Raw genomic sequence first — 27,742 nt, 5'->3', positions numbered from 1 at the left:
ACCTACCCTGCACATCTTTGGGTTGTGGGGGCGAAACCCACGCAGACACGGGGAGAATGTGCAAACTCCACGCGGACAGTGACCCAGAGCCGGGATCGAACCTGGGACCTCGGCGCCATGAGGCAGCAGTGCTAACCACTGTGCCGCTCCCCGTCTCAATTGTGGCATCGCGGGCTGCCTATACTTCCCTGTCGCTTTCTCTGTGACAAAGCCTCGGCCAATCCGAGCTGACTTGCCAGCACCCTTTCCGCTCGTGGAAATTGTTGTGATTCTTTGAAATTTGGCATTCCTGTGTTTGTCCTGATGGTGCAAGAGGAAAAGCTTCGGCAACACGTCTCTTCAGTTTTATTCAAATTCTGTGCAAGCGACTGACTATCCTTTATTGACGTGGCTGAGAGATAATCATTATTTCGGGAACGTTCCACGTCCATTCAGTAGGTGGGGAGAAAGCCGCTATTGTGTGTGCATCTTTTTAATTTAAAGTTTACGTTTATCATTGATTGTGGTCAGACACTCCATTCTGTGCGTGCGCGTTCCATAGAGGGGAGGACTCATTAAGCGGCAAAGCTGCCAGCCTGTTCTTGGCTGAGAATATCCATTTGATCTCCCATTAGAGTTCAGTTTATAGGAGTAGAAAGATCCCTCTTGAGTTTGTATTTCCTGCACTTTGGGGGACCCAGCCACAAACTATTTGGTGGAATCTGCAAGCTGTAGATGGGAGTTTGGGAATGGGAGTTCCAATGTTTCTTCTGCTCATGAGCAAGTCCATGATTAAGTGGATGTTTAGGCATTGCATTCCGCAATTTTGACAGGACAGATTAGTACCTTAAGATTAATACCTTAGCCCTAGTAGCCCGGCGGAGGATCTTGCTCCAATGGAAGGATGCGAGGCCCCCAAGCGTGGAGGCCTGGATCAATGATATGGCGGGGTTCATCAAATTGGAGAAGGTGAAATTTGCCCCGAGGGGGATCAGTACAGGGGTTCTTTAGGCGGTGGCAGCCTTTCCTGGACTTCCTGGCGGAATGGTAGGGAAATTGGCCGGCAGCAGGTAGGTTTTAAGAGGTATCTCAGGAGGAGAGAGGGAGTGAGGTGGAGAGGTTTAGAGAGGAAATTCCAGAGCTTTGGGCAGCTAAGAATTTAAAAATCAAGACATTGCTGGACTCCGAGTCAGTGTAGGTCAGCGAGCACAGTGGGGGGTGCAGTCAATGAGGAGCTTTGAACGTGCTTGACATTAGTTGATCTTTATTGGCCAAAGGTATGAAGGAATATGGGTCAAATGCCCATGAAGGGTATATGGAGTTGGGTGACAGGTCAGCAGAATAGGTTTGAGGGGCTAGATTGCCTCCTCCTGCTCCTATAATGCCCCAGACACTTCAGTCGTCACCTCGTCATCGCTCTTCAATTTCCAGCAATTGTTTCCCGTTTGTTATTTATCTGTTGTCACAATCTTCTAGTGACCCGTCTAACCTTTCATTGGCAGGTTGGCAGCCACGATACTTTGTGCTGGATGGCACAGTGTTGTCATACTATGACTCGCAGGAAGATGTTGGCAAAGGAAGTAAAGGGAGCATCAAAATGGCCGTGTGCGAGATAAAAGGTAGAAAAGTGAAAGGAGTACAACCGTCCACATTGGACCCTTCTGGGAAGCACCCCCACAGTTTGGTATGGCCTGGCCTTATGTCAGGAGTGATGTCCATCCTTGGTGCGTTTAGCCTTCAGGGGAGATGGTGACATAGTTATAATGTCACTGAATTAATAATCTGAGGGCAGGGGTTCAAATCCCACCACGGCAGCTGGTGAAATTTAAATGAACAAATCAATAAAGGAGACCACGACAACAATCATCGATTGTTGAAACAACCCATCTGGTTCTCTAATATCTCTTCAGGGAAGGAAATCTGCCGTCCTTAAGACCATAAGACCATAACACATAGGAGCGGAAGTAAGGCCATTCGGCCCATCGAGTCCACTCCACCATTCAATCATGGTTGATTTCAACTCCATTTACCCGCTCTCTCCCCATAGCCCTTAATTCCTCGAGAAATCAAGAATTTATCAATTTCTGTCTTAAAGACACTCAATGTCCCGGCCTCCACCGCCCTCTGTGGCAATGAATTCCACAGACCTACCACTCTCTGGCTGAAGAAATTTCTCCTCATCTCTGTTCTAAAGTGACTCCCTTTTATTCTAAGGCTGTGCCCCCGTGTCCTAGTCTCCCCTGCTAATGGAAACAACTTCCCTACGTCCATCCTATCCAAGCCATTCATTATCTTGTAAGTTTCTATTAGATCTCCCCTCAACCTCCTAAACTCTAATGAATATAATCCCACGATCCTCAGACGTTCATCGTATGTTAGGCCTACCATTCCTGGGATCATCCGTGTGAATCTCCGCTGGACCCGCTCCAGTGCCAGTATGTCCTTCCTGAGGTGTGGGGCCCAAAATTGCTCACAGTATTCTAAATGGGGCCTAACTAGTGCTTTATAAAGCCTCAGAAGTACATCCCTGCTTTTATATTCCAAGCCTCTTGAGATAAATGACAACATTACATTTGCTTTCTTAATTACGGACTCAACCTGCAAGTTTACCTTTAGAGAATCCTGGACTAGGACTCCCAAGTCCCTTTGCACTTTAGCATTATGAATTTTGTCACCGTTTAGAAAATAGTCCATGCCTCTATTCTTTTTTCCAAAGTGCAAGACCTCGCACTTGCCCACGTTGAATTTCATCAGCCACTTCTTGGACCATTCTCCTAAACTGTCTCAATCTTTCTGCAGCCTCCCCACCTCCTCAATACTACCTGCCCCTCCACCTATCTTTGTATCATCGGCAAACTTGGCCAGAATGCCCCCAGTCCCGTCATCTAGATCGTTAATATATAAAGAGAACAGCTGTGGCCCCAACACTGAACCCTGCGGGACACCACCCGGCCTGGCCTACATATGACTCCAGGCCCACAGCGATGTGGTTGGCTCTTGGCTGCCCGTCTGAAATGGGCTCGCAAGCCACTCGGTTCAAGGGAAATTAGGGATGGCCAATAGATGCCCACATCCCCATGAAAGAATAAGAGAATGAAAATTGATATAATTTCAAATGGGAACATGTTTGGAATTGTGCAGAGGTTAATGCTCCCTCATTGATATGTTTGGGAAGGTGCAGTTCAGGTCTGACCAGTGTGAATTGCAGTCTGCTTACACAGGTAAATTAGGAAGCGATTGTTGCACGTTAATCAGGATGACTGGGCGTGGGGGTGGTGGAATAGAATACAATGAAGATTTTAAAATAGAATATTGGCAGGTAAAGGTGACTCAGAAATACACTTCCTTACCTTATTTCGCCATTGCATTTATTATTCATGAACGTTGTTTAGAATACATGGGCTGGGCTCATAACCTCGGGAGCAAAGCTGCTCCGACCCCAGTGTTGGAAAGTCTGAGCGAGACTAGGCCATCAAATTAGGAAACACCTCTTCACAGAAAGGGTGATAGAAATGGGGAACTCCCCTGACAAAAAGCAGCAAACCCGGGCGAAATTCTCCCGTACCCGGCGGGGCGGGGGGGTCCCGGCGTAGCGGAGTGGCGCCAACCACTCCGCCGTCGGGCCCCCTCAAAGGTACGGAATTCTCCGCACCGTTAGGGGCTAGGCCCACGCCGGAGTGGCTCCCGTTCCCCCGACTGGCGCCAACGGCCTTTGGCGCCACGCCAACTGGCGTCAGGGCTGGCCGAAAGGCCTTCGCCGGTCGACGTGAGTCCGCGCATGCGCCGGAGCGTCAGCGGCCGCTGCCATCACCACCGGCGCATGCGCGGTAGGGGGAGTCTCTTCCGCCTCCGCCATGGTGGAGGCCGTGGCGGCGGCGAAAGAAAAAGAGTGGCCCCCACGGCACAGGCCCGCCCGCCGATCGGTGGGCCCCGATCGCGGGCCAGGCCACCGTGGGGGCAACCCCCCGGGGTCCAATCGCCCCGCGCCGCCCCCCCCCCCCCCCCCCCCCCAGGACCCCGGGGGCCCGCTCGCACCGCCTGCTCCCGCCGGCACAGAGGTGGTTTAAACCACGTCGCCGGGAGAGGCCTGACTGCGCCGGGACTTCGGCCCATTGCGGGCCGGAGAATCGCCGCGGGGCGTGATTCCTGCTCCCGCCGATTCCCGGGTGGCGGAGAATTCCGGCCACGGCAGGGGCGGGATTTACCCCGGCCCCAGGCGATTCCCCGACCCTGCAGGGGGTCGGAGAATTCCGCCCCCCCGAGTTCAATTAATCGTTTTGAATCGGAGATGCTGGCTAGCCGAGGATATTGAGCAATTATGGAGCCAAGTTTGGGAACCAGGTCCGCCATGATTGAATTGAGTATCGCCCGTCGCTCAGTTGGCAGCGTTCCCGTCTCTGGGTCGCGAGGTTGTGGATTCAAGTCTCACTCCAGAGACCTGGGGCGAAATTCTCCAACCCCCAGAAACGCCCGGGACTGGCGAAAATCCCGCCCCCACCGTGGCAGAAATTCTCCGCCACCCGGGAATTGGCGGGGGCAGGAATCACGCCCCTACGATCGGCGTGCCCTCGGCGAGCCCCCTGCGGCGATTCTCCGGCCCGCGATGGGCCGAAGTCTCGTCGCTGAGAGGCCAATCCCGCCGCCGTGGTTTGAACCACCTCTGGTGCCGGCGGGAGCAGGCGGCGCGAGCGGGGTCCCCGGGGTCCTGGGGGGGGGGGGGGGGGGGGGGGGGGGTGAGGGGCGATCGGACCCCAGGGGGTCCCTGAGCACAGAAATCAAGGGTGACACTCTCAGTGCACAACTGGGGCAGTGCGGCACTGCCAGAGGGGCAAACGTTTGGCTGAAATATTACAGACAAGGCCCCAAGTGCCTGATCGAGTGGATATAAATAATCACCGGCACCATTTTGAAGCTGGAGGGGCGGGAGGGGGGGGGGTCATTATCACATTGCTGTTTTATCGCTCTGTTTGTGGGGGCTTGCTGTGCGCAAATTAGCTGCTGTATTTCCTGCATTGCAACAGTGACTATGTATTTCATTGACTGTAAAGCACTTTGAGATGTCCAGTGGCTGTTAAAAGCGCGATATAAATGCAAAGCTTTTTTGCTATTGAAATAACAACAGCCTCGCCTGGTGACGTGGGGTCTAGTCCTGTATTCTGCTTCAATGTTTTTCCCTTTTTGTGTGTTCCTGGCTGCCATTTGTTGAACTTCCTTGCCCTTCTCGTCTTGCTGTTCGTATGTTGCGGCCTCTGCGTTTTGCTGGCAGAGTCACGCACCGGTCAGCGATCATAAACCAGTTTGATGCCTTCTCTCCTCTTGCTAGTACACAGAGCCGACTTCACCCGGATCGACTTGATCATCCCGGGAGAGCAATACTTCTATCTCAAGGCAGTAAATGTTGCAGAGAGACAGAAATGGTTGGTGGCACTTGGCAGTGCCAAAGCTTGCTTAGCAGACAGCAGGAGCAAGAAGGAAAGAGGTAACGCTTTTATTCCATCCTTTCTAGGCCATTTTGATTAGCCCTATACGGCTTGGTCCACATGCTCGGTAATTCAGGGCAGCACGGTAGCATGGTGGATAGCACAATTGCTTCACAGCTCCAGGGTCCCAGGTTCGGTTCCCGGCTGGGTCACTGTCTGTGCGGAGTCTGCACGTCCTCCCCGTGTGTGCGTGGGTTTCCTCCGGGTGCTCCGGTTTCCTCCCACAGTCCAAAGATGTGCAGGTTAGGTGGATTGGCCATGATAAATTGCCCCTTAGTGTTCAAAATTGCCCTTAGTGTTGGGTGGGGTCACTGGGTTATGGGGATAGGGTGGAGGTGTTAACCTTGGGTAGGGCGCTCTTTCCAAGAGCCGGTGCAGACTCGATGGGCCGAATGGCCTCCTTCTGCACTGTAAATTCTATGTAATGACAGTAACAAGCACAGACACTCTTTTGTCACCTTCCTGATAGCGTGGTTTACAAATGCATTGACCAATCTGCTGCTTTGCGCTGAATTCGCTGATTCCCATCAAGACAGCTCTGGGAACATTTGGCACATCTGATTGAAGGAAGGAACAAGTGTTCAGGAATCCTAAATTCGATACTCATTTGGCGCAGTTGAGGCAACCAGCGCAGAAAATACAGTGCAGAAGAGGACCTTGAGTCTGCACTGACACATGTAAAGGGAAACTGGATAAACACGCGGGGGGAAGGGGGCGTGCGGAAGGAACAGAAGGGTTCGAGGAGGCACATGTGGAGCATGGACCAGTTGGGCCGAATGGCTGTTACCATCTGTAGCAGTGGACTGGATGTCCGTGAATAAGCATCACAGAAACACTTCATACAAACCCAAACCAGGAGGGGGCCACTCGGCCCCTCGAGTCTGCTCCGCTATTCAATAAGATCATGGCTCATCTGTTTTGTAATCTCAACCCCACATTCCTGCTGACCCCCAATAACTTTTCACCTTTCACCCTGCCCATTTCTGGTATTAGTCCAGCAAACCTAGTAAACATAAACGCTTCACGTACAAGGAGTCAGGTTTACGTGTCAATCAGGAACCGGCCATTTTGCCCCTCGAGCCTCCTCCGCCATTCGATGAGATCTGATTATGACGTCAACTCTACTTTCTTGTCTGTCCCGTCCCTAATATTTTTAGATTCCTGATCAGCAAGGGAGTCGATGTAACTCGGCCTTGAATATATTCGATGAGTTAACCTCCACTGCTCTCGGGGGAAGAGAATCCCACAGATTACCCTCAGAGAGTAAAACTTCTCCTCATCCCTTTCTGGAAAGGGAGACCCCTTTATTTTTAAACTGTGTCCCCGAGTTCTAATCTCCTCCAGGAGGAACACTTTGGGTAGAATTTTGACAAATTGTTTTCCCCGGCCTAATCCACCAAGATACCAAGACCAGTTGTTGTAATCACGCCACCCCAACCTGGGTAACCTGGCACTGTGCTCTCCATCAAGCCCTAATTCTGGAGGTATCGGGGAGCTCCAACACTTTGAATGAACAAAGAACAAAGAAAATTACAGCACAGGAACAGGCCCTTCGGCCCTCCCAGCCTGCGCCGATCCAGATCCTTTATCTAAACCTGTCTCCTATTTTCCAGGGATCTACTTCCCTCTGTTCCCCGCCCGTTCATATATCTGTCCAGATGCATCTTAAATGATGCTATCATGCCCGCCTCTACCACCTCCGCTGGCAAAGCGTTCCAGGCACCCACCACCCTCTGCGTAAAAAACTTTCCACGCACATCTCCCTTAAACTTTCCCCCTCTCACCTTGAAATCGTGACCCCTTGTAACTGACACCCCCACTCTTGGGAAAAGCTTGTTGCTGTCCACCCTGTCCATACCTCTCATAATTTTGTAGACCTCAATCAGGTCCCCCCTCAACCTCCGTCTTTCCAACGAAAAAAATCCTAATCTACTCAACCTTTCTTCATAGCTAGCACCCTCCATACCAGGCAACATCCTGGTGAACCTCTGCACCCTCTCTAAAGCATCCACATCCTTCTGGTAATGTGGCGACCAGAACTGCACGCAGTATTCCAAATCTGGCCTAACCAAAGTCCTATACAACTGTAACATGACCTGCCGTCTCTTGTACTCAATACCCCGTCCAATGAAGGCAAGCATGCTGTATGCCTTCTTGACCATTCTATCGACCTGCGTTGCCACCTTCAGGGTACAATGGACCTGAACTCCCAGATCTCTCTGTACATCAATTTTCCCCAGGACTCTTCCATTGACCGTATAGTCCGCTCTTGAATTTGATCTTCCAAAATGCATCACCTCGCATTTGCCTGGATTGAACTCCATCTGCCATTTCTCTGCCCAACTCTCCAATCTATCTATATTTTGCTGTATTCTCTGACAATCCTCCTCGCTATCTGCAACTCCACCAATCTTAGTATCATCTGCAAACTTGCTAATCAGACCACCTATACCTTCGTCCAGATCATTTATGTAGATCACAAACAACAGTGGTCCGAGCACGGATCCCTGTGGAACACCACTAGTCACCCTTCTCCATTTTGAGACACTCCCTTCCACCACTACTCTCTGTCTCCTGTTGCCCAGCCAGTTCTTTATCCATCGAGCTAGTACACCCTGAACCCCATACGACTTCACGTTTTCCATCAACCTGCCATGGGAAACTTTATCAAACGCCTTATTGAAGTCCATGTATAGGACATCTACAGCCCTTCCCTAATCAATTAACAGCTCTAATTTAGTGAGGGGGGGGGGGCGAGGGAGGCACCTGTTTTAGAACCCGAGGCGAGCTGAGAAAATGTGTGTCCTGATTCAAACCCTGATGTAAGGGTTCAACCTCGGTGGAGGCGGTGGCATAGTGTGGTATTGTCACTGGACTAGCCAAGCAATAAAAAGTCTAATGATGACCATGAAACCATTGTCGATTGCCGTGAATACTTATCTGGTTCACTAATGTCCTTTAGGGAAGGAAATCTGCCGTCCTTACCCGGCCTGGCCTACGTGAGACTCCAGACCCACAGCAATGTGGCTGACTCTTAACTGCCCCCTCAAGGGCAACTAGGGATGGGCAATAAATGGCCCAACCAGCGATGCCCACGTCCGATAAACAAATAGAACATAGAACAGTACAGCACAGAACAGGCCCTTCGGCCCTCGATGTTGTGCCGAGCAATGATCACCCTACCCAAACCCACGTATCCACCCTATACCCGTAACCCAACAACCCCCCACCTTAACCTTACTTTTTAGGACACTACGGGCAATTTAGCATGGCCAATTCACCTAACCCGCACATCTTTGGACTGTGGGAGGAAACCGGAGCACCCGGAGGAAACCCACGCACACACGGGGAGGGCGTGCAGACTCCGCACAGACAGTGACCCAGCCGGGAATCGAACCTGGGATCCTGGAGCTGTGAAGCATTTATGCTAACCACCATGCTACCGTGCTGCCCCAACCCTAACCCTAACCCTAATAGAAAAAAAAGAACCTCAATGCAAGGGGAACCACTTCAAGAACAGCAGGACGTGGCTGTATGAGAGCCTTTGTACTCACAGGTTGACTAGTATGATCAGGCTGAACCGGGTTGGAGACACAAACCTGTCTGCCACCCAGGTTCACGAGACGAGACATCAATTGTTGGGTTTGTCGCCACAACCTGCTGACGGCGATTCCTGGAATTTCTGCTTGGCCCCTTCCTCGTAGACGCATGCCTCGCTCCCCTCGGGTATTCTGGGAAGGCTGACGTCAAGGGGTGCCTTGTGGGGGGATTGATTCCCACATCCCTCCTGACTGGTCGCCCTACGTTCCCTTTGCTTAATGTGCTGCGCCACCATGCACGGAAATAGAGGGAATGAATGGTGGAATCTTCGAGCAAAGGGGCCTCACGGTAGCATGGTGGTTAGCATCAATGCTTCACAGCTCCAGGGTCCCAGGTTCGATTCCCGGCTGGGTCACTGTCTGTGTGGAGTCTGCACGTCCTCCCCGTGTGTGCGTGGGTTTCCTCCGGGTGCTCCGGTTTCCTCCCACAGTCCAAAGATGTGCGGGTTAGGTGGATTGGCCACGCTAAATTGCCCGTAGTGTAAGGTTAATGGGGGGATTGTTGGGTATACGGGTTACGTGGGTTTAAGTGGGGTGATCATTGCTCGGCACAACATCGAGGGCCGAAGGGCCTGTTCTGTGCTGTACTGTTCTATCTATGTAAAAAGGAAGCCATTCAGCCCAATGTCACATGCTGGCTATTTGAAAGAGCAATTGATCTTTTTCTTTTGAGGGATATTTCAATGACTAGCCTTTTTGTTTTCGTCAATACGATTCAGTTTCTTTCTGCGTGACATTTGAATGTTTTGATTCTGCAGAGATCAATGAAACTGAGGATTCCTTGAAATCTAAGATGTCTGAGCTAAGACTCTATTGCGACTTGCTGATGCAGCAGGTGCATAAGATCCAGGAGTCTGCACTGCCAGTCGAGGCCACTTCGATTCCAGATATTGAGGTAACATACCAGCGGCTTTCTTTCATTTCGAGTGGCTATAAACACAAGGCCTTACACTTGATTTGATAATGATTGGTGTTAAATGTCCGCCAATTCTCCTGAATGATCCACTCTGTAAAGCCACTGCCTGATTTATATATGAAATTTATTTTGACTGACCCGTCTTTCTTCCTCCATCGTCCTGAGTCCATCTTCATTACACTTGCCTTCTCTCCAACTGACCCATTCCATCCTTCTCCAGAACCACGTTTCACCCTGGTGGGTGGCGGGGGGGATCCATTGCCGGGAGGGGCCTCCAGGACGGCCAGGGTTCAGGGATCACTGATCAGCGGGCACGTGCGATCTGGGGGGGGGGGGGGGGGGGGGGCGGGAGAGGGGGGGGGGGATGCCGTATGTTGTCAGTGCCGGTCGTGGCTCGGCCATGTCGCACGGGGCGGCCGCTGACATGCCCACGCGCGGACCCCTGACAGGAATTGCAGGGTCCTGTATCGGGAGCCGGAGCTCCGCGGAGCACTCCGGGGGCCCTGCCAGCCCCCTACAGGTAGGAGAATCGCTCGGGGCTTTCTCCAGGTCAGGCCAGAGTGATTTGCGCCCGTTTTCGCGCGGGCGTGGGGACATTGCCCCATTACTGGAGAATTCCGTCCCATATTTCAGCCCCCCCCAAATTACTCTCTTGGACCATTCTTTTCTTCAGATCTCTATTTGTTCCTGTGCTGAATAACATGTTTGGAGAATGTGTTCTTTGCCATTGCTTTTCTAACGCTGATTTCTTTCATTTTTAAAAATGTTATTCTTTCATGGGACGTTGGTCAGTACTTATTGCCCATCCCTAATTGCCCTTTGAGAAGGTGGTAGTGAGCTGCCTTCTTGTACCGCCGTAGTCCATGTGGTGTCACCATGCTGGGACGGGAATTCCAGGATTTTTGACCCAGCGACAGTGAAGAAACGGCCAATATATTTCCCAGTCAGGATGGTGAGTGACTTGCAGAGGAACGTGCAGGCGCTGGCGTTCCTGCTATCCTTCCCCTTCTGGGTGGTAGCGGCTGTGAGCTTGGAAGGTGCTATCGAGGGATGGCTGTAACCATTTTCTGACCAGGGGGGCGGAATTCTCCGACCCCCCCCGCAGGGTCGGGGAATCGCCCGGGGCCGGCGTAAATCCCGCCCCCGCCGTGGCCGGAATTCTCCGCCACCCGGGAATCGGCAGGAGCGGGAATCGCGGCGCGCCGATCGGCGGGCCCCCCGCGGCGATTCTCCGGCCCGCGATGGGCCGAAGTCCCGCCGCTGACAGGCCAATCCCGCCGACGTGGTTTAAACCACCTCTGGTGCCGGCGGGATTGGCGGCGCGAGAGGGCCCCCGGGGTCCTGGGGGGGCGCGGGGCGATCGGACCCCAGGGGGGTGCCCCCACGGTGGCCAGGCCCGCGATCGGGGGCCCACCGATCGGCCGGCGGGCCAGTGCCGTGGGGGCACTCTTTTTCTTCTGCCGCCGCCACAGCATCCACCATGGCGGAGGCGGAATAGACCCCCGCCACCGCGCATGCGCCTGTGGTGACGTCAGTGGCCGCTGACGCTCCGGCGCATCTGCGGACTCGCGCCGTCCGGCGAAAGCCTTTCGGCCAGCCCCGACACTGGCCGGCGTAGCGCCAAAGGCCGTTGGCGCCGGCTTTGGCGCCAGTCGGCGGAGCGGGAGCCACTCCGGCACGGGCCTAGCCCCTAAAGGTGCTAAAGGAGAATTCCGCACCTTTGGGGAGGCCCGACGCCAGAGTGGTTGGCGCCACTCCGCTACGCCGGGACCCCCCCGCCCCGCCGGGTAGGGGAGAATTTCGCCCCAGGTTCTTAACTTGTGAAACATGTTCCAGCTAGTCTCCATTTGAGAGCCAGTTGAGTTCAGAGCGAGGCCAACAGCGTGGGTTCAATTCCCCGTACTGGCTGAGGCTATCCATGAAGGCCCCGCCTTCTCAACCTTGACCCTTGGCTGAGGTGTGGTGACCCTCAGGTTAAATCACCACCAGTCAGCTCTCCCCCCTCACAGGGGAAAGCAGCCAATGGTCATCTGGGACTCTTGACGACTTTACTTTATTGACCATTTACCTTGGTCTCTCGTGTTCCCTCGTTATTTCTACCAATCTTCATAACCTGTGCGTTTTGGACATTAATTGTCATTCCTTAAGTTGTCAACACTTCCTCCATTAGCATCCGTAGATCTTCTGCTGTGCCAGCTACATGGGGAGGCTTCACATATAAAGTGATCCATTGGCTCTTTTATAGAGAATAGAACAGTACAGCACAGAACAGGCCCTTCGGCCCTCGATGTTGTGCCGAGCAATGATCACCCTACTTAAACCCACGTAACCCGTATACCCGTAACCCAACAATCCCCCCATTAACCTTACACTACGGGCAATTGATCACGGCCAATCCACCTAACCCGCACATCTTTGGACTGTGGGAGGAAACCGGAGCACCCGGAGGAAACCCACGCAGACACGGGGAGGACGTGCAGACTCCGCACAGACAGTGACCCAGCCGGGAATCGAACCTGGGACCCTGGAGCTGTGAAGCATTGATGCTAACCACCATGCTACCGTGAGGCTCTTTTGAGGGGAAGGATTTTAAGAGTGCTTGTTGTGACAGATTGTTTGGCCAATCCTTTCAACTGAAGAAATGTGGTTGTTCTAGTTTTACCTGAGTTTCCTGCTTTATGATGATGTGGCATTTGTTTAAACGATCAGTATTGACCTATACGTCAGATCCAGACAGTGTGCTTTATGTAACTAGCCTTGAATATCTCTCCCCACCCCCGCACCCCCCAATTTTAATCTGTTGGTGGCTGTGCCTCCAGCTGCTCAGGGTTTGAACATTGGGATTTTTTCCACGATAAAATGCACTTCAAAGTCTGCCTCTTTAGCCAAGCATTTAATTACCTTTTCTGACATCTCCACAGCTCGGTGTCAAACTCTGTTCGATAATTGCTCTTGCGTAGCACCCTGGAGCATTATACAACGTTAAAAAGATGATATACGGGTTCGAATCCCGGCCCTGGGTCACTGTCCGTGTGGAGTTTGCACATTCTCCCCGTGTCTGCGTGGGTTTCACCCCCACAACCCAAAGATGTGCAGGTTAGGTAGATTGGCCATTCTAAATTGCCCCATAATTGGAAAAAATAATTGGGAACTCTAAATTTATTAAAAAAAAAAAAAAGATGATATAAATGCAGGAGGTTGTCCTGATGGGGAATCATGTGTAGCCTGCAGCCTATTTGAACATGGTTTTTCATTGCATTCGATTTTGCATTTCAAACCAGAGATCATTGTGGGATATGGGTTGGGCATTACTGTTGCCTGCAAGTGGTTCAAGCACTGATGAGATTTGTGTACAATGGTAATGTATGTCAACTTGGGTTACTGTGTAAATACCAATGTTCCAGTTGAAGCAGCCTTATGCTTAATGCTGCATCTGTCTGAATCCAGACTAGCTAAACTATAGCTGCCGTGGGGGTGGGGAAGGGGAATAATCCACATGGGCCACATCTATTTAAATTTGAGAAAATTTTACTGTCATGACTAATTATAACCTTACACGGATCTGAATTGGAGGCTGCCAGTTCCAGGAAGCTGTTCAACTGTGCGGGCATCGTGTTTGATCTTTCCCTCACTGTTGTACAGTGAGTTGCTTGCTAGACCACACTGGCATGCGATTGAAGGCACAATTGGCCCAGACTGGGTAACAATGACAGGATGTCTTCCCCAAAATGACGTTTGGGAACCCACTTTTTGTTTTAAGAAAATTATAATTCGATGGTTTTGTGGTCACTTTGTTTTCCTGGTGTCAGCTTTTTAAATCCAGTACCTCTTTTTTTTAAAACTGAATTCAAATTCTCGAACCTGCCAATTGAACTTGCTTTCTCTGGATTGAGTCCAAGAACAGAATCGCTGCAACCTAGCACACGAGGAAATGAAATGAAAAAATGAAAATCGCTTATTGTCACGAGTAGGCTTCAATGAAGTTACTGTGAAAAGCCCCTAGTCGCCACATTCCGGCGCCTGTTCGGGGAGGCTGGTACGGGAATCGAACCGTGCAGCTGGCCTGTTTGGTCTGCTTTCAAAGCCAGCGATTTAGCCCAGTGTGCTGAACTGGAGTACCCACTGTCAGGAATTTGGGCTTGATAAACAAGTTAATGGCAATTTACTCCAATTGTAGCAAAGTGGAAAGATTTTTCAAGCATAGAATATGACAAAGTAGACAATAATTAATGCTTTTTAACAGGTTATACGCCCCTGTTTTGGCTATGGGCAAGGGAGCACACCAAAACATGGGCGACTGTGGGGGCAGCACGGTAGCATGGTGGTTAGCATAATTGCTTCACAGCTCCAGGGTCCCAGGTTCGATTCCCGGCTGGGTCACTGTCTGTGCGGAGTCTGCACGTCCTCCCCGTGTGTGCGTGGGTTTCCTCCGGGTGCTCCGGTTTCCTCCCACAGTCCAAAGATGTGCGGGTTAGGTGGATTGGCCATGCTAAATTGCCCGTAGTGTCCTAAAAAGTAAGGTTGGGGGGGGGGGGTTGTTGGGTTACGGGTATAGGGTGGATACGTGGGTTTGAGTAGGGTGATCATGGCTCGGCACAACATCGAGGGCCGAAGGGCCTGTTCTGTGCTGTACTGTTCTATGTTCTATGTTCTAAAACCTGGACTGGATTTGTCGTCTCCTCAGATGTCCTGTGGTTGCTTCAGATCTGGGTCGAACTCTGATTGGTGGAGAGGGGGCGATCCGTTCCCTTCCCTTCAGATCTTCCCTCTCTCCCCTACAATGGACTTGCTTTCGACCTCCGACCCTCAACAGTTAATCAGTGCCCCGCCCTTTACAAACCATTTGAGCCAATTGACCAGGAATTGTTCTTGAATTGGTGACTGCCACTAGCTGTCAGCTCCTAATCTGCACCATTCCTGCCTGAGAGAACCTGCACACACCCAGGCACTTTTGTCATGTACTAGATTTGATTTGTCCAGTGCGATTGCAAATGAATACACCAGTACGATTGCAAATGAATACGGCTACAGAGTCTGAACTGTGGTACTTGACGTCATACAAATATCAGGAAAACTGCCCACCGCGCCATTCTAAAGCATGATCTTCTCACCCCAGAGCAGAGCAAAAATCGTGTCCTTTCCCCATCCAGATTTACTTTCCAGACAGCCTCTTTGGGATGTTTCCCATTCAGGAGAGCAGCATTAGGCTGGCGGAGTTGCCCCAAACGTTTTGACTTCGATAAACAATCTACACATGAGCCAGGGGAGAAAGTGGTGTGAATAGAATGTGCTCCTTTACGTTCCCTTCTCACCACCCCATTCTGAATTTTTGACTGGAACTAGTTTTCAATAACAGCGCCTGCACCCAGGGGGAGCTGATGGGGTGGTGGCAATGTCACCAGACTGGTAATCCAGAAGGACTTGGGTTCAATCCCACCACAGCAACTGGTGGAATTTAAATTCCATTAATAATAATCAGGAATATAAAGTTAGTCTCTGTAATGGTGACCATGGCAACTATCATCGATTGTTGGAACAATCCTTTAAGGAAGGATATCTGCTGTCCTGACCTGGTTTAGCCTACATGTAACTCCAGACTCTCAGCAATGTGGCTGACTCTTCCCTTTCGAAGGCCACAAATTAACTTTAAGACCTGATTTTTGATTTCTATGTAGCCAACGTTTTTTTTTGGGGTGGGACATCGCTGGCTAGTCCAGTATCTGTTGCCCATCCCTATTTGCCCTTGAGAAGGTGGGGGTGAGCTGTCTTCCTGAACCGCTGCAGACCCTGAGGTGTAGGTACACCCACAGTGCTGTTAGGGAGGGAGTTCCAGGATGTTGCCCCAGCGACAGTGAAGGAACGGCCGATATATTTCCCAGTCAGGGTGGTGGGTAACTTGGAGGGGAACCTCCAGGCGGTGATGTACCCAGGTCTCTGCTGCCCGTGTCCTTCTAGATCTGTGTTCTTCAGACTTATTTTCCCGGGACCCACTTTTGCCAACTGGCCGATCTTTGTGACCCACGCCGGCTGACCTTTGACACATGCCATGTTCACTTGCCTGTTTGGCCCTCACGGTCTTACTCCAATCAGAGTCACAGGAGGAGAGGTCAATGCGCATTTATCAGGTGCAGGCGTCTGCCAGTTCCTTTGTGTCGGTTTCATCTTTGTGAGAAGAGAAAATCCAACCTCGCACATGTAGATTGTCATGCAGGGCAATAGCAACAAAATGCTTGATTTACTCAGCACTGGATACTTCTGGGAGATATTACTCCAGAATGATGACAGCCTCATGGGCTTTTGACGTGTTTTAATGTGGTATCACAGGTCAGCTACAGCAGCGTAGTCTTTTAATTTTGAGTCAGCTGTAAGTTAATAACTGACTCTGGGGTCTGAACCTCAAAAGGAATTTTTCACTCGCCACTTCTCTTTGAAAATCTGAAACTTCACCTCTCATTAGTTAGTACTTCCCTGCATATAACACACATGGGCTTTGCATCCTAGTTTGCACTGGCACAATTGACAAAACCATACTGCAAGAAATCATCTTTATACCTTGGTGAATTCCTGCAGTGCATCTTGTAGATGGTACACACGGCTGCCACGCTTCATCGGTGGTGGAGGGAGTGAATGTTTGTGGATGGGGTGTCGATCAAGCGGGTTACTTTGTCCTGGATGGTGTTGAGCTTCTTGAGTGTTGTTGGAGCTGCACTCATCCAGGCAAGTGGAGAGTATTCCATCACACTCCTGACTTGTGCCTTGTAGATGGTGGACAGGCTTTGGGGGGGTCAGGAGGTGAGTTACTCTCCGCAGGATTCCCAGCCTCTGACCTGCTCTGGTAGCCACAGTATTAATATGGCCGGGTCCAGTTCAGTTTCTGATCAATGGTAACCCCCAGGATGTTGGTAGCAGGGGATTCAGCGATGGTAAAGCCATTAAACGTCAAGGGGCGATGGTTAGATCCTCTCTTGTAGGTAGGAGATGGTCATTGCCTGGGGCTTGTGTGCCGTGAATGTAACTTGCCACTTGTCAGCCCAAGCCTGGATATTGCCCAGGTCTTGCTGCATTTGGGCATGGACTGCTTCAGTATCTGAGGAGTCAGGAATGGTGCTGAACATTGTGCAGTCATCCGCAAACATCCCCACTTCTGACCTTATGATGGAAGGAAGGTCACTGATGAAGCAGCTAAAGATGGTTGGGCCTAGGACACTACCCTGAGGAACTCCTGCAGTGATGTCCGGGAGCCGAGATGATTGACCTCCAACCACCACAACCATCTTCCTTTGTGCCGGGTATGACTCCAGCCAGCGGAGAGTTTCCCCCCCTGATTCCCATTGATTCCAGTTTAGTTAGGGCTCCTTGATCCAATACTCGGTCAAATGCTGCCTTGATGTCAAGGGCAGTCACTCTCGCCTCGTCTCGTCTCTGGCAGTCCGCTCTTTTGTCCATGTTTGGACCGAGGCTGGGCCATGAGTTTACACACTGTGGTTGAGTACAATTCTGCTGCTGCTGAAGGCCCACCGTGTGCCTCCTGGATGCTCAGTCTTGAATTGCTAGATCCATTCGAAGTTTATCCCAATTAGCACGGGGGCAGCACGGTAGCATGGTGGTTAGCATCAATGCTTCACAGCTCCAGGGTCCCAGGTTCGATTCCCGGCTGGGTCACTGTCTGTGTGGAGTCTGCACGTCCTCCCCGTGTGTGCGTGGGTTTCCTCCGGGTGCTCCGGTTTCCTCCCACAGTCCAAAGATGTGCGGGTTAGGTGGATTGGCCATGCTAAATTGCCCTTAGTGTCCTAAAAAATAAGGTTAATGGGGGGGGGGGGGGTGTTACTGGTATAGGGTGGATACGTGGGCTTGAGTAGGGTGATCATTGCTCGGCACAACATCGAGGGCCGAAGGGCCTGTTCTGTGCTGTACTGTTCTAAAAAAAAAGCACGGTGATAGTGCCACATAAACACAATGGAAAGTATCCTCAATGTGAAGACAGGACTTTGTCTCCACAAGAATTGTGGCCAATCCACCTACCCTGCACATCTTTGGGTTGTGGGGGCGAAACCCACGCAGACACGGGGAGAATGCAAACTCCACATGGACAGTGACCCAGAGCCGGGATCGAACCTGGGACCTCGGTGCCGTGAGGCAGCAGTGCTAACCACTGTGCCGCCCTTCCCAAGTAGTGTTCAACATGAAGAAGCACTGCTTGTTGCCTCTAGGAGTGGATTCCAGCAAACAATCCAGAAATACAGCTCCATTTTCTGCCCCCTATTTGTGGACGGTCGCACAGGGCAGCAGGGTAGCATGGTGGTTAGCATAAATGCTTCACAGCTCCAGGGTCCCAGGTTCGATTCCCGGCTGGGTCACTGTCTGTGTGGAGTCTGCACGTCCTCCCCCTGTGTGCGTGGGTTTCCTCCGGGTGCTCCAGTTTCCTCCCACAGTCCAAAGATGTGCGGGTTAGGTGGATTGGCCATGCTAAATTGCCCGTAGTGTCCTAATAAAAAGTAAGGTTAAAGGGGGGGGGGGTTGTTGGGTTACGGGTATAGGGTGGATACGTGGGTATGAGTAGGGTGATCATGGCTCGGCACAACATTGAGGGCCGAAGGGCCTGTTCTGTGCTGTACTGTTCTATGTTCCATGTTCTACATGTCTGATTCAATTATTTGTGGCTGAAGACAAGTGTTTTGGAAGTTCTTTTTCCTGCCACTAGATGTCGACCTGCACCTTTTAATTAACATCGAAACATTGTTTTTAAAAAATTATTTTATACAGCGAGGAAGAAAATCAGTCTTGCTCAAGTAACGTTTGCAAACTCTGCTCGATCGCCGCATCTTTTCTCTCTCCTGCTCCGAGTGTGTGCAGGGACTGCGTCTGCTTCTTTCCCTCCAGCTAGTCCAATAGATTGGTGGGGAAGGTGCTGCCAAGCCGAGCGGCTAGGGAACGTCTCCCAATTATCTTTGATCCCAGTTTCTGATTGCTAGTCAAAGACATGTGCTGGACAGCGCAGATATGTGGGCATGAGACGAGAGCTGCCCACCCTCCTGCTGTGAAGCCACCTGCGGTTGAGCAGCTGCTTGAAGCTCACTGGCAAAGTTCACCCGTGGGGAATGGTTGGGAGTGGTAACGTGGACTAGGCCACAAAGTAGGTGGAATTGGGCCCCATCATGAGTTATTAATTTCCGGAAAGGGGAGTGTTTCTAATTAATTAAATTAAATTAATTAGTGGATTAATTGACATGGTGGTTAGTCAGGGTATTTCCGGGGAATATGGCCACCTTCTTTACGTTGTGTGTAACAAAAAGAACAATTGAGCTGGTACTTATGCATATTCATGGATAAGTGTCTTTTTTTCAGAAAATGAATGAGGCTTCTTCATTGCTTAAAGCCACGTGCAATACCTTTATAATTACACTCGACGACTGTATGAAAATAGCAAGCAAGAAGATCACCCCAGAGCTGCTTTCGCCGCCAGAGACCACAGTCGCTCATGTCATCTCCACACCTCTTCGCAGGGTAAGGGAACGTCACCTGTGATTTTAAATATCTCCATTTTCTTTTCATCTCGGCGGCAGGCTTCCGGGTTGAAGCAAGGGCAGGTTTGGTACATTTAGTGACAGGTATCGTTTGCCCCTCACGTTTCTTTGGGCCGGTACTTGCCCCCCCCCCCCCCCCCCCCCCCCCCCCCCCGATGCACCAATGTGATATGTCAGAAGTCTGCTGTTTGACAGAACCGCTACGCAACCTAATTTTCAAAAGTATTGTTATTAACGTTTTCATTTTATAAAATAAACAAAATCATACAAACTAAACACCGTTTGCAACCCCTCCCCGGAACCATTCTTTTCTGGCTTTAGGAATTGGTCACAGTCAAAGATCACCACCTCCTGTTGGCCCAGGCCCACCCAAGCCAACCACCTACCTCGCCCCTAATGCAAGACACAGATCCACGTCAAATCCCTGTCGTCCCCCCCCCCATACACCCCGTAAAGGAGCTTTCCACAGCCTAATTTAATAGCGGTGGAAGATCAGAACTGTCTAATTGGAAGTTTATAAACATGTGCATGACGTATCATCCTTTTATATTCGTTGTGACAGGATTGCAACAGGAAGTGTATGTTCGAGTTGTCAGTGAGAGCCATTGTTACTAATTGGGAAAAGGTTAGGGCGTTATTCTAAAGTGTGTTGGAGAGAGCAGGGGTGGAATTCCCGTCCCCGCTGTGTCCCGAATTCTCCGCCCGCCCCCCCCCCCTCGAGATTCGGCGAGGGCGGGAATCGCGCCACGCCAGTCGGCGGGCCCCCCGCAGCGATTCTCCGGCCCGCGATGGGCCGAAGTCCCGCCGCTGACAGGCCTCTCCCGCCGGCGTGGTTTGAACCACCTCTGGTACCGGCGGGATTGGAGGCGCGGGCAGCCGGGGGGGGGGGGGGCGATCTGACCCCGGGGGGGGGGTGCCCCCACGGTGGCTTGGCCCACGATCGGGGCCCACCGATCGGCGGGCGGGCCTGTGCCGTGGCGACACTCACCATGGTGGAGGCGGAAGAGACCCCCTCCCCTGCGGATGCGCCGGTATGACGTCAGCAGCCGCTGACGCTCCGGCGCATGCGCGGATTTCCGCCGGCCGGCCAAGTCCCTTCGGCCCCGGCTGGCGTGGCGCCAACCGCTCCGGCGCGGGCCTAGCCCCTCAATGTGAGGGCTTGGACCCTAAAGGTGCGGAGGGTTAGGGTTAGGGTTAGGGTTAGGGTTAGGGTTAGGGTTAGGAGCTCCGTAACTTTGGGGAGGCCCGACGTCGGAGTGGTTGACGCCATTCCAATACGTCGGGACCCCCCCGCCCCACCGGGTAGGGGAGAACCCCGTCCCAGATTTTCAACTGTATTGGAAAGAGGGAAAAGAGAGTGTGTCCTGAAAGAGTGGCTGGCTCCAGATTCTGCCGTCACTCAGTGAACTATAACAGCTTGTTGCTGCCCTCTGCTGGAGGCAACTGATGGAACAGGCAAACCAGTCCTCTCAGCAACTTGATTTAATACAGCTTTATTGAACTCCTTAGTTAAACGGATACACAAGTTTCAAGACTCACCACTTGAACTACAAAATACTACCCAATCGAGAGAACTTGGCCAGGCTCGCTCTGAAGAGTGTGCGCAGTGAGCTTTCAAACTCGGGGTCCTGTCTTGCGCGTCTTGATCCCGGGGTTATCGCTGCTGAATCTCAGAAGTCCCTGCTATTTTATTAGATTTTAGTTATTTGTTTATAGTTCATTCATATATACACTCCTGTGGCCCACAGACGCCATTGGTCCTTGGGGGAGGCTTGCTCTCGCTACTCCCAAAACAGCCTTAGAAGCAAAATGTCCGGTTGCAAGCTGTTGTTCTGTCTGGTCCCCTGAAATTTATTCCGCTTCAGCTTCCACACAAATCTGTTGGCCTCTTTTCCCATCATTCTTCACGGCACAATGTTCGCCATCTTTCCTACTCAGCAGCCTGATATTGTATAAACGTGCAATTTAATTGGAATGAAACTTTATGGAATTGAGGCTAAAACTCTCAGTTGCCCAGTTATTTAAAATGATGTTTAAAAGAAGCTGCATTGTTATCCGAGGTATAATGGGTGTGCGCCTACAATCTGGAAACCCTGCGAGAACAACCAGTGCATCACAAAGATTTTCAGAAGTTGACTTGTTTTCTTTTTTGCATTTGTTCTTTGAATTTTTAGGTTAAACGTTCTGTCAGTCACAGTGGTGTTGTTCCACCGGACAGGTAGGTGTCTTGTCTACTCAGTGTGTTCCCTTTTAAATGTGTGGTTACAGCAGAGATAGTGCAAAGAAGCTGTACAACTGCCCAGTGGATTGGCACTGCCCACTGGATTGGCACTGCCCACTGGATTGGCACTGCCCACTGGATTGGCACTGCCCACTGGATTGGCACTGCCCACTGGATTGGCACTGCCCAGTGGATTGGCACTGCCCAGTGGATTGGCACTGCCCACTGGATTGGCACTGCCCACTGGATTGGCACTGCCCACTGGATTGGCACTGCCCACTGGATTGGCACTGCCCACTGGATTGGCACTGTCCACTGGATTGGCACTGCCCACTGGATTGGCACTGCCCACTGGATTGGCACTGCCCACTGGATTGGCACTGCCCACTGGATTGGCACTGCCCACTGGATTGGCACTGCCCACTGGATTGGCACTGCCCAGTGGATTGGCACTGCCCAGTGGATTGGCACTGCCCACTGGATTGGCACTGCCCACTGGATTGGCACTGCCCACTGGATTGGCACTGCCCACTGGATTGGCACTGCCCACTGGATTGGCACTGCCCACTGGATTGGCACTGCCCACTGGATTGGCACCCCATTCACTCCCATCAGTGCACAGTGGCAGCAGACACTACTGCAACTCACCAAGGCTCCTCTGACAACACAAACCCCTGACCCCTTCCATCTAGAAGGACAAGGGCAGCAGATACCTGGGACCCCCACCACCCGGAGGTTCCCCTCCAAGTCACTCACCATCCTGACTGGGAAATATATCGGCCGTTCCTTCACTGTTGCTGGGTCAAAATCCTGGAACCCCCTCCCTAACAGCACTGTGGGTGTACCTACACCACAAGGACTGCAGCGGCTCAAGAAGGCAGCTCACCACCACCTTCTCAAGGGGCAATTAGGGATGGGCAATAAATGCTGGGCCTGTCCAGTGGTGCTCACAAGTCTTTTAATGATTTGGGTTCCTAAAGAACATTGAAGTTCATTTTTTGATGCCTGGTTATCAAATGAAAAGAAGTAGATATATATCTGGGGGAAAGGCAATTATGATGCGATGAGGCAAGTTGTACAAAACTCTGGTGCGGCCGCATTTGGAGCATTGCGTACAGTTCTGGTCACCGCATTATAGGAAGGATGTGGAAGCATTGGAAAGGGTACAGAGGAGATTTACCAGGATGTTGCCTGGTATGGAGGGAAGGTCTTACGAGGAAAGGCTGAAGGACTTGAGGCTGTTTTCGTTAGAGAGAAGAAGGTTAAGAGGCGACTTAATTGAGGCATACAAGATGATCAGAGGATTAGATAGGGTGGACAGTGAGAGCCTTTTTCCTCGGATGGTGATGTCCAGCACGAGGGGACATAGCTTTAAATTGAGGGGAGATAGATATAGGACAGATGTCAGAGGCAGGTTCTTTACTCAGAGAGTAGTAAGGGCGTGGAATGCCCTGCCTGCAACAGTAGTGGACTCGCCAACACTAAATGCATTCAAATGGTCATTGGATAGACATATGGACGATAAGGGAATAGTGTAGATGGGCTTTAGAGGGGTTTCACAGGTCGGCGCAACATCGAGGGCTGAAGGGTCTGTACTGCGCTGTAATGTTCTAGATAGTTTTCCCTATCCTTTCATATTAAGAAAACTAAGCAGTGCAAAGATTGCAGCACCTAAATATCACTCAATTAGGTAGCAGTCATTTACAAACTGACATTCTGTATTAAGACTGTGTTACCGCCTGGGATATGGATAATTGTGTTGGAAGCAGTTCAGAGAAGGTTCACTCATTCCTGGGATGAAGGGCCGATCTTGGTGAAGAAAGGTTGGGCCTATACTCGTTTGGGGTTTTGAAGAATGAGATGTGATCATACTGAGAGGATGTTTCCACGTGTGGGAGAGAATAGAACCAGGGGGAGAATCTTATTGACTGTGGAGCAGGCTTGCTGGAATGGCTGCCCCTTGGTCCTTACTGCTTTGTTGATTGATTCTTGACTCTTTGGCTGTAGGAGTGCAGAAATGAACAGTCTGGCCCAGCCTCAGAAGGGCTCCGTTACAGTAATGAGAAATCTGGAGGAAATGGTAACGCATCGAGCGAACAGGTGGACAAGACCGCCCATGGAAAGCAAGGCTTCGGAAAACAGCTGCCCTGTGCAGGCAGAGAGTAAGTAATGTCCCAGCAAAACATGTCCTCCACCAGTGTAACCGACAAAATGTCATCCAATGATGATCGATCAGTCACTGAAGCAAGGGACATGGTGTGCTCCAGGTTTTCATGCTTCTCCAACCATTCTTTTTAAAAATGGATTGGAAATTGCAAACTAAAGAATTCTTTGCCGGCATTAAAAAAACAATGCTGGAAAAACTCAGCTGGACTGGCAACGTCTGTGGCGAGAAAGAGTTGCCGTTTAGAGTCTGATGACTCTTTCAAAACTGAGGAAGGGTTAAAATATATTGTGTTTTACACTGTTGGAGAGAGGGGGTGGAGCAAAAGATGTCCGGGATCGGTAGCTCTCAAGAGAATTTTGACATTGTCATGGACACAGGTAGAACATAGAACAGTACAGCACAGAACAGGCCCTTCGGCCCTCGATGTTGTGCCGAGCCATGATCACCCTACTCAAACCCACGTATCCACCCTATACCCGTAACCCAACCCCCTTAACCTTACATTTTATTAGGACACTACGGGCAATTTAGCATGGCCAATCCACCTAACCCGCACATCTTTGGACTGTGGGAGGAAACCGGAGCACCCGGAGGAAACCCACGCACACAGGGGGAGGATGTGCAGACTCCGCACAGACAGTGACCCAGCCGGGAATCGAACCTGGGACCCTGGAGCTGTGAAGCATTTATGCTAACCACCATGCTACCCTGCTGCCCCAGGTAAAGGTGATGATGGTGTTAAAGACTAAGGTCTGTGTCAATAGTGGCATATAATCAAAATGGGAGGAGACAGTTCAAGTTGTTGAATTCCACGTTAAGTCCAGACGGCTGTAAAGTGCCTAATCTGAAGATGAAGTGCTGTTTCTCTAGTTCGTGTTGCGGTTGACTGGAACTGTAATTACTTTAGTAATCTGATTTCAAACTTCACAGATTCACTGCCGCCTTCCCGGAATGCGCACGATGCATCTGCGGGCGGTGCCAATGGTGAATAATGTTGTCGGGGAAATAGTGCCCTCCTGGCACACCGAAGGATTCACAGGCGAGACAGGGATAACTCCTCCCCAGAGGAGGAAGCAAAAGGAAATAATTGAGAAACTCCTTCCACGTTGCCATCAGAAAATCACCCAGAGACCTCCTGCGAGACGATTCGGGAATGGAAGCTTACAATACAGTAGTTTCTGGTAACTCACTAATCTTTAGTGTTAGGTTCTCCACTGACACGTTAATACTTGGTTGAAATGATGTCGAATATTGAGCAGGATAGTGTTTGATTTTTAAGGCCACCCACCCCACAGCGCAAGAAGCAATACCTCTTTGTAAATTAATCCAACACTCCTCCGCAAACACTGCTCAATAGTTTCATGGACAACGATTTTAAACGTGGAACTGAACAGCATTCAAAAGGAAATGAAAACGAAGCGGGGAGCTTTGGGGAATTTAAACTAATATTTCACACTCCACATTTGAACTGGAAACATGTGGGGACTGCCAATCTGCTCCTGCCGCATTAAAGTAACCTCATTTGCCACTGGAAATACACTTTCTATGATGCAAACTGCCTCCTTTACAATGGGTAAATTAAATCTCACTCGCCTAAATGACTGTGCTCAAGGTAGCTGTTTAAGTAATGGTTACACCATAAATATTAGATGCACTGTTCTGTAAATATCATCTCCACCAAGCAGCCCTGACTTGTATTGGATCTCTCCAGCCCCCAAATCCAAGCCATACATTGGATCGAAGGCTTAGTCATCCTAACTGCCAAACTTAACCTGCGATGACTATTTAAAAAGATGATGTTGTGGTACGTTCCAGACTTGGAGTCCGAGTTGTCGTGGTAACACACTTTTATTTACATGCATGTTTGTAGTCTAGAGCTGTGGATAGCGATGGTAGAGACTCCCAGCTTTCTTTCTATCTCCTGGCTGATCCACTCTTACTGCCCGCCATTGGTGTGTGTGGTTTTGGAAGGATTTGCAGCTTGACAACCAATCTGTTTGGCCGCGTTATACACGCACCTTCCTTGGCTGTCCTCAAGTCCTGGGGTGGGACTCGCAACTGGAGCTTCCAGCTGAGAGGCAGGGATGCTACAAGATCGAGATGATACAGTCGATGGTTTTAAATTGTTACAAGTATTCTGTTACGCTAACATTGCTGTCAGCTGGAGATGCAAGGTCTAACTAGTTGCGGATGTTTTAATAAATTACCCACACTGCTGATTGTGCTGTATTTATATTAATGCAAAACACAATCAAAAGTTAGCCAATATGGATTTAAAACCTAGATCAAGGCAGGATTAGTCCCCTGTGTGGTATGGTTTATCGTTAGTGGACACTAATTTTAACATTTTTCTTGACTAAATCTTGGACCCAAAGTTTCATTGGCATCGTTCTTGCCATATGTCCAATTGCCCTACTTGTTCTGCAGTTGGGTACCTCACGGTAGCATGGTGGTTAGCATCAATGCTTCACAGCTCCAGGGTCCCAGGTTCGATTCCCGGCTGGGTCACTGTCTGTGTAGAGTCTGCACGTCCTCCCTGTGTGTGCGTGGGTTTCCTCCGGGTGCTCCGGTTTCCTCCCACAGTCCAAAGATGTGCAGGTTAGGTGGATTGGCCATGCTAAATTGCCCGTAGTGTAAGGTTAATGGCGGGATTGTTGGGTTACGGGTATACAGGTTACGTGGGTTTAAGTAGGGTGATCATTGCTCGGCACAACATCGAGGGTCGAAGGGCCTGTTCTGTGCTGTACTGTTCTATGTTTACTCCTGAACTTCTTTAACCTCTCTCACAGGTTAAGTCAGTTGCATGAGCTCTCTCTCTCTCTCTCTCTCTCTCTTGAGGTCCGAATATCTTGCTATGTTGTTTTTATTTCGCCTTCTTTTATGTTACCATAGGAATGCGAACAGGTTTGAATGTAGAAGTAACACATCTTGTGTGAACAAATATAAATATATTGACCGTGATTGAACAGCAAACTGAAATGAAAATGGTTCACTCTGAAGTATCCAGTGTATTTTGGAATTGTAAATTGTATTCCAATGGGGGGGGGGGGCATTTGATTCTTAAGTTAGTTAAAATGGATTCTCCATTAAACGCGCTGGTACGAACAGTTTTAACACCAGTGTGTATCGTTGCTTGTATTTTAAGCTGGATCCTGTGTCTCCTCATAAGAAGTCAACCATTTTGAGCCTGGTCCGCCATCCACATAGGTTCCTGACTGATGTACCCCCTTTTTAGCAACCTCACACATTCTTCCTGGACAAGCGGGTCAAGCCTGGCCCGAAATTAATTGTGTCCTTGCAGAGGCCTTAAACTGCTCATTTCCGATTGTGCCAAAAATCCTACTTCCATTTCTGAACCGATTTGGCTCCTGAATGGAAACTGGAAGCGTACCATTTTCTCAGGGGTTGAAACTGGTGTGGAGGGCAGCACGGTGGCACAGTGGGTTAGCCCTGCTGCCTCACGGCGCCGAGGTCCCAGGTTCGATCCCGGCCCTGGGTCACCGTCCGTGTGGAGTTTGCACATTCTCCCCGTGTCTGCGTGAGTTTCGCCCCCACAACCCAAAAGATGTGCAGGGCAGGTGGATTGGCCACGCTAAATTGCCCCTTAATTGGTAAAAATGAATTGGGTTCTCTAAATTTAAAAAAAAAATGAAAAGAAACTGGTGTGGGTGAGCTTTTAAGACTTTTTCGAAGAGAAATGAAGGGAAAGTGATGTTGTGAATCTAATTTTGAGAAGCGAGGGGGATTGCAGTGAAGAAGTCAGCAAAGAATAGGCACGGCACCTCTAAAAAGAGGCCTGCTTAGTTCCTCGGGTTAAGGAGAGGCTCAAATTGGAATGTAAGTAGCGTTCTATGCA

The 27,742-nt window shown here is 50.5% G+C and overlaps 1 protein-coding gene across 5 annotated transcripts in view; it reads left to right on the top strand.

Annotated features, from left to right (window-relative positions):
• The window catches only part of LOC119958217 (pleckstrin homology domain-containing family A member 3-like), a 31,896-nt gene extending 5,525 nt beyond the window's left edge, over positions 1-26,371 (top strand). For 3 of the 5 annotated variants that reach the window (XM_038786608.1, XM_038786609.1, XM_038786610.1), the window contains exons 2-8: positions 1,482-1,598; positions 5,303-5,458; positions 9,817-9,953; positions 19,320-19,478; positions 21,673-21,716; positions 23,727-23,881; positions 24,817-26,363. In XM_038786608.1, coding sequence (XP_038642536.1) covers positions 1,577-1,598; positions 5,303-5,458; positions 9,817-9,953; positions 19,320-19,478; positions 21,673-21,716; positions 23,727-23,881; positions 24,817-24,878 — 735 coding nt within the window. In that variant the 5' untranslated portion in view covers positions 1,482-1,576 and the 3' untranslated portion in view covers positions 24,879-26,363. Of the gene's footprint in view, positions 1-1,481; positions 1,599-5,302; positions 5,459-9,816; positions 9,954-19,319; positions 19,479-21,672; positions 21,717-23,726; positions 23,882-24,816 lie in introns of all 5 variants that reach the window. The other 2 variants (XM_038786605.1, XM_038786607.1) reach the window with 2 other exon arrangements.
• Positions 26,372-27,742: the final 1,371 nt, after the last annotated feature.

This window comes from Scyliorhinus canicula, chromosome 28 (genome assembly GCF_902713615.1).
Source record: "Scyliorhinus canicula chromosome 28, sScyCan1.1, whole genome shotgun sequence".
NCBI lineage: Eukaryota > Metazoa > Chordata > Chondrichthyes > Carcharhiniformes > Scyliorhinidae > Scyliorhinus > Scyliorhinus canicula.
The sequence above is the reverse complement of the archived record's forward strand: the minus strand, read 5'-3'. Positions and strand labels throughout refer to the sequence as shown.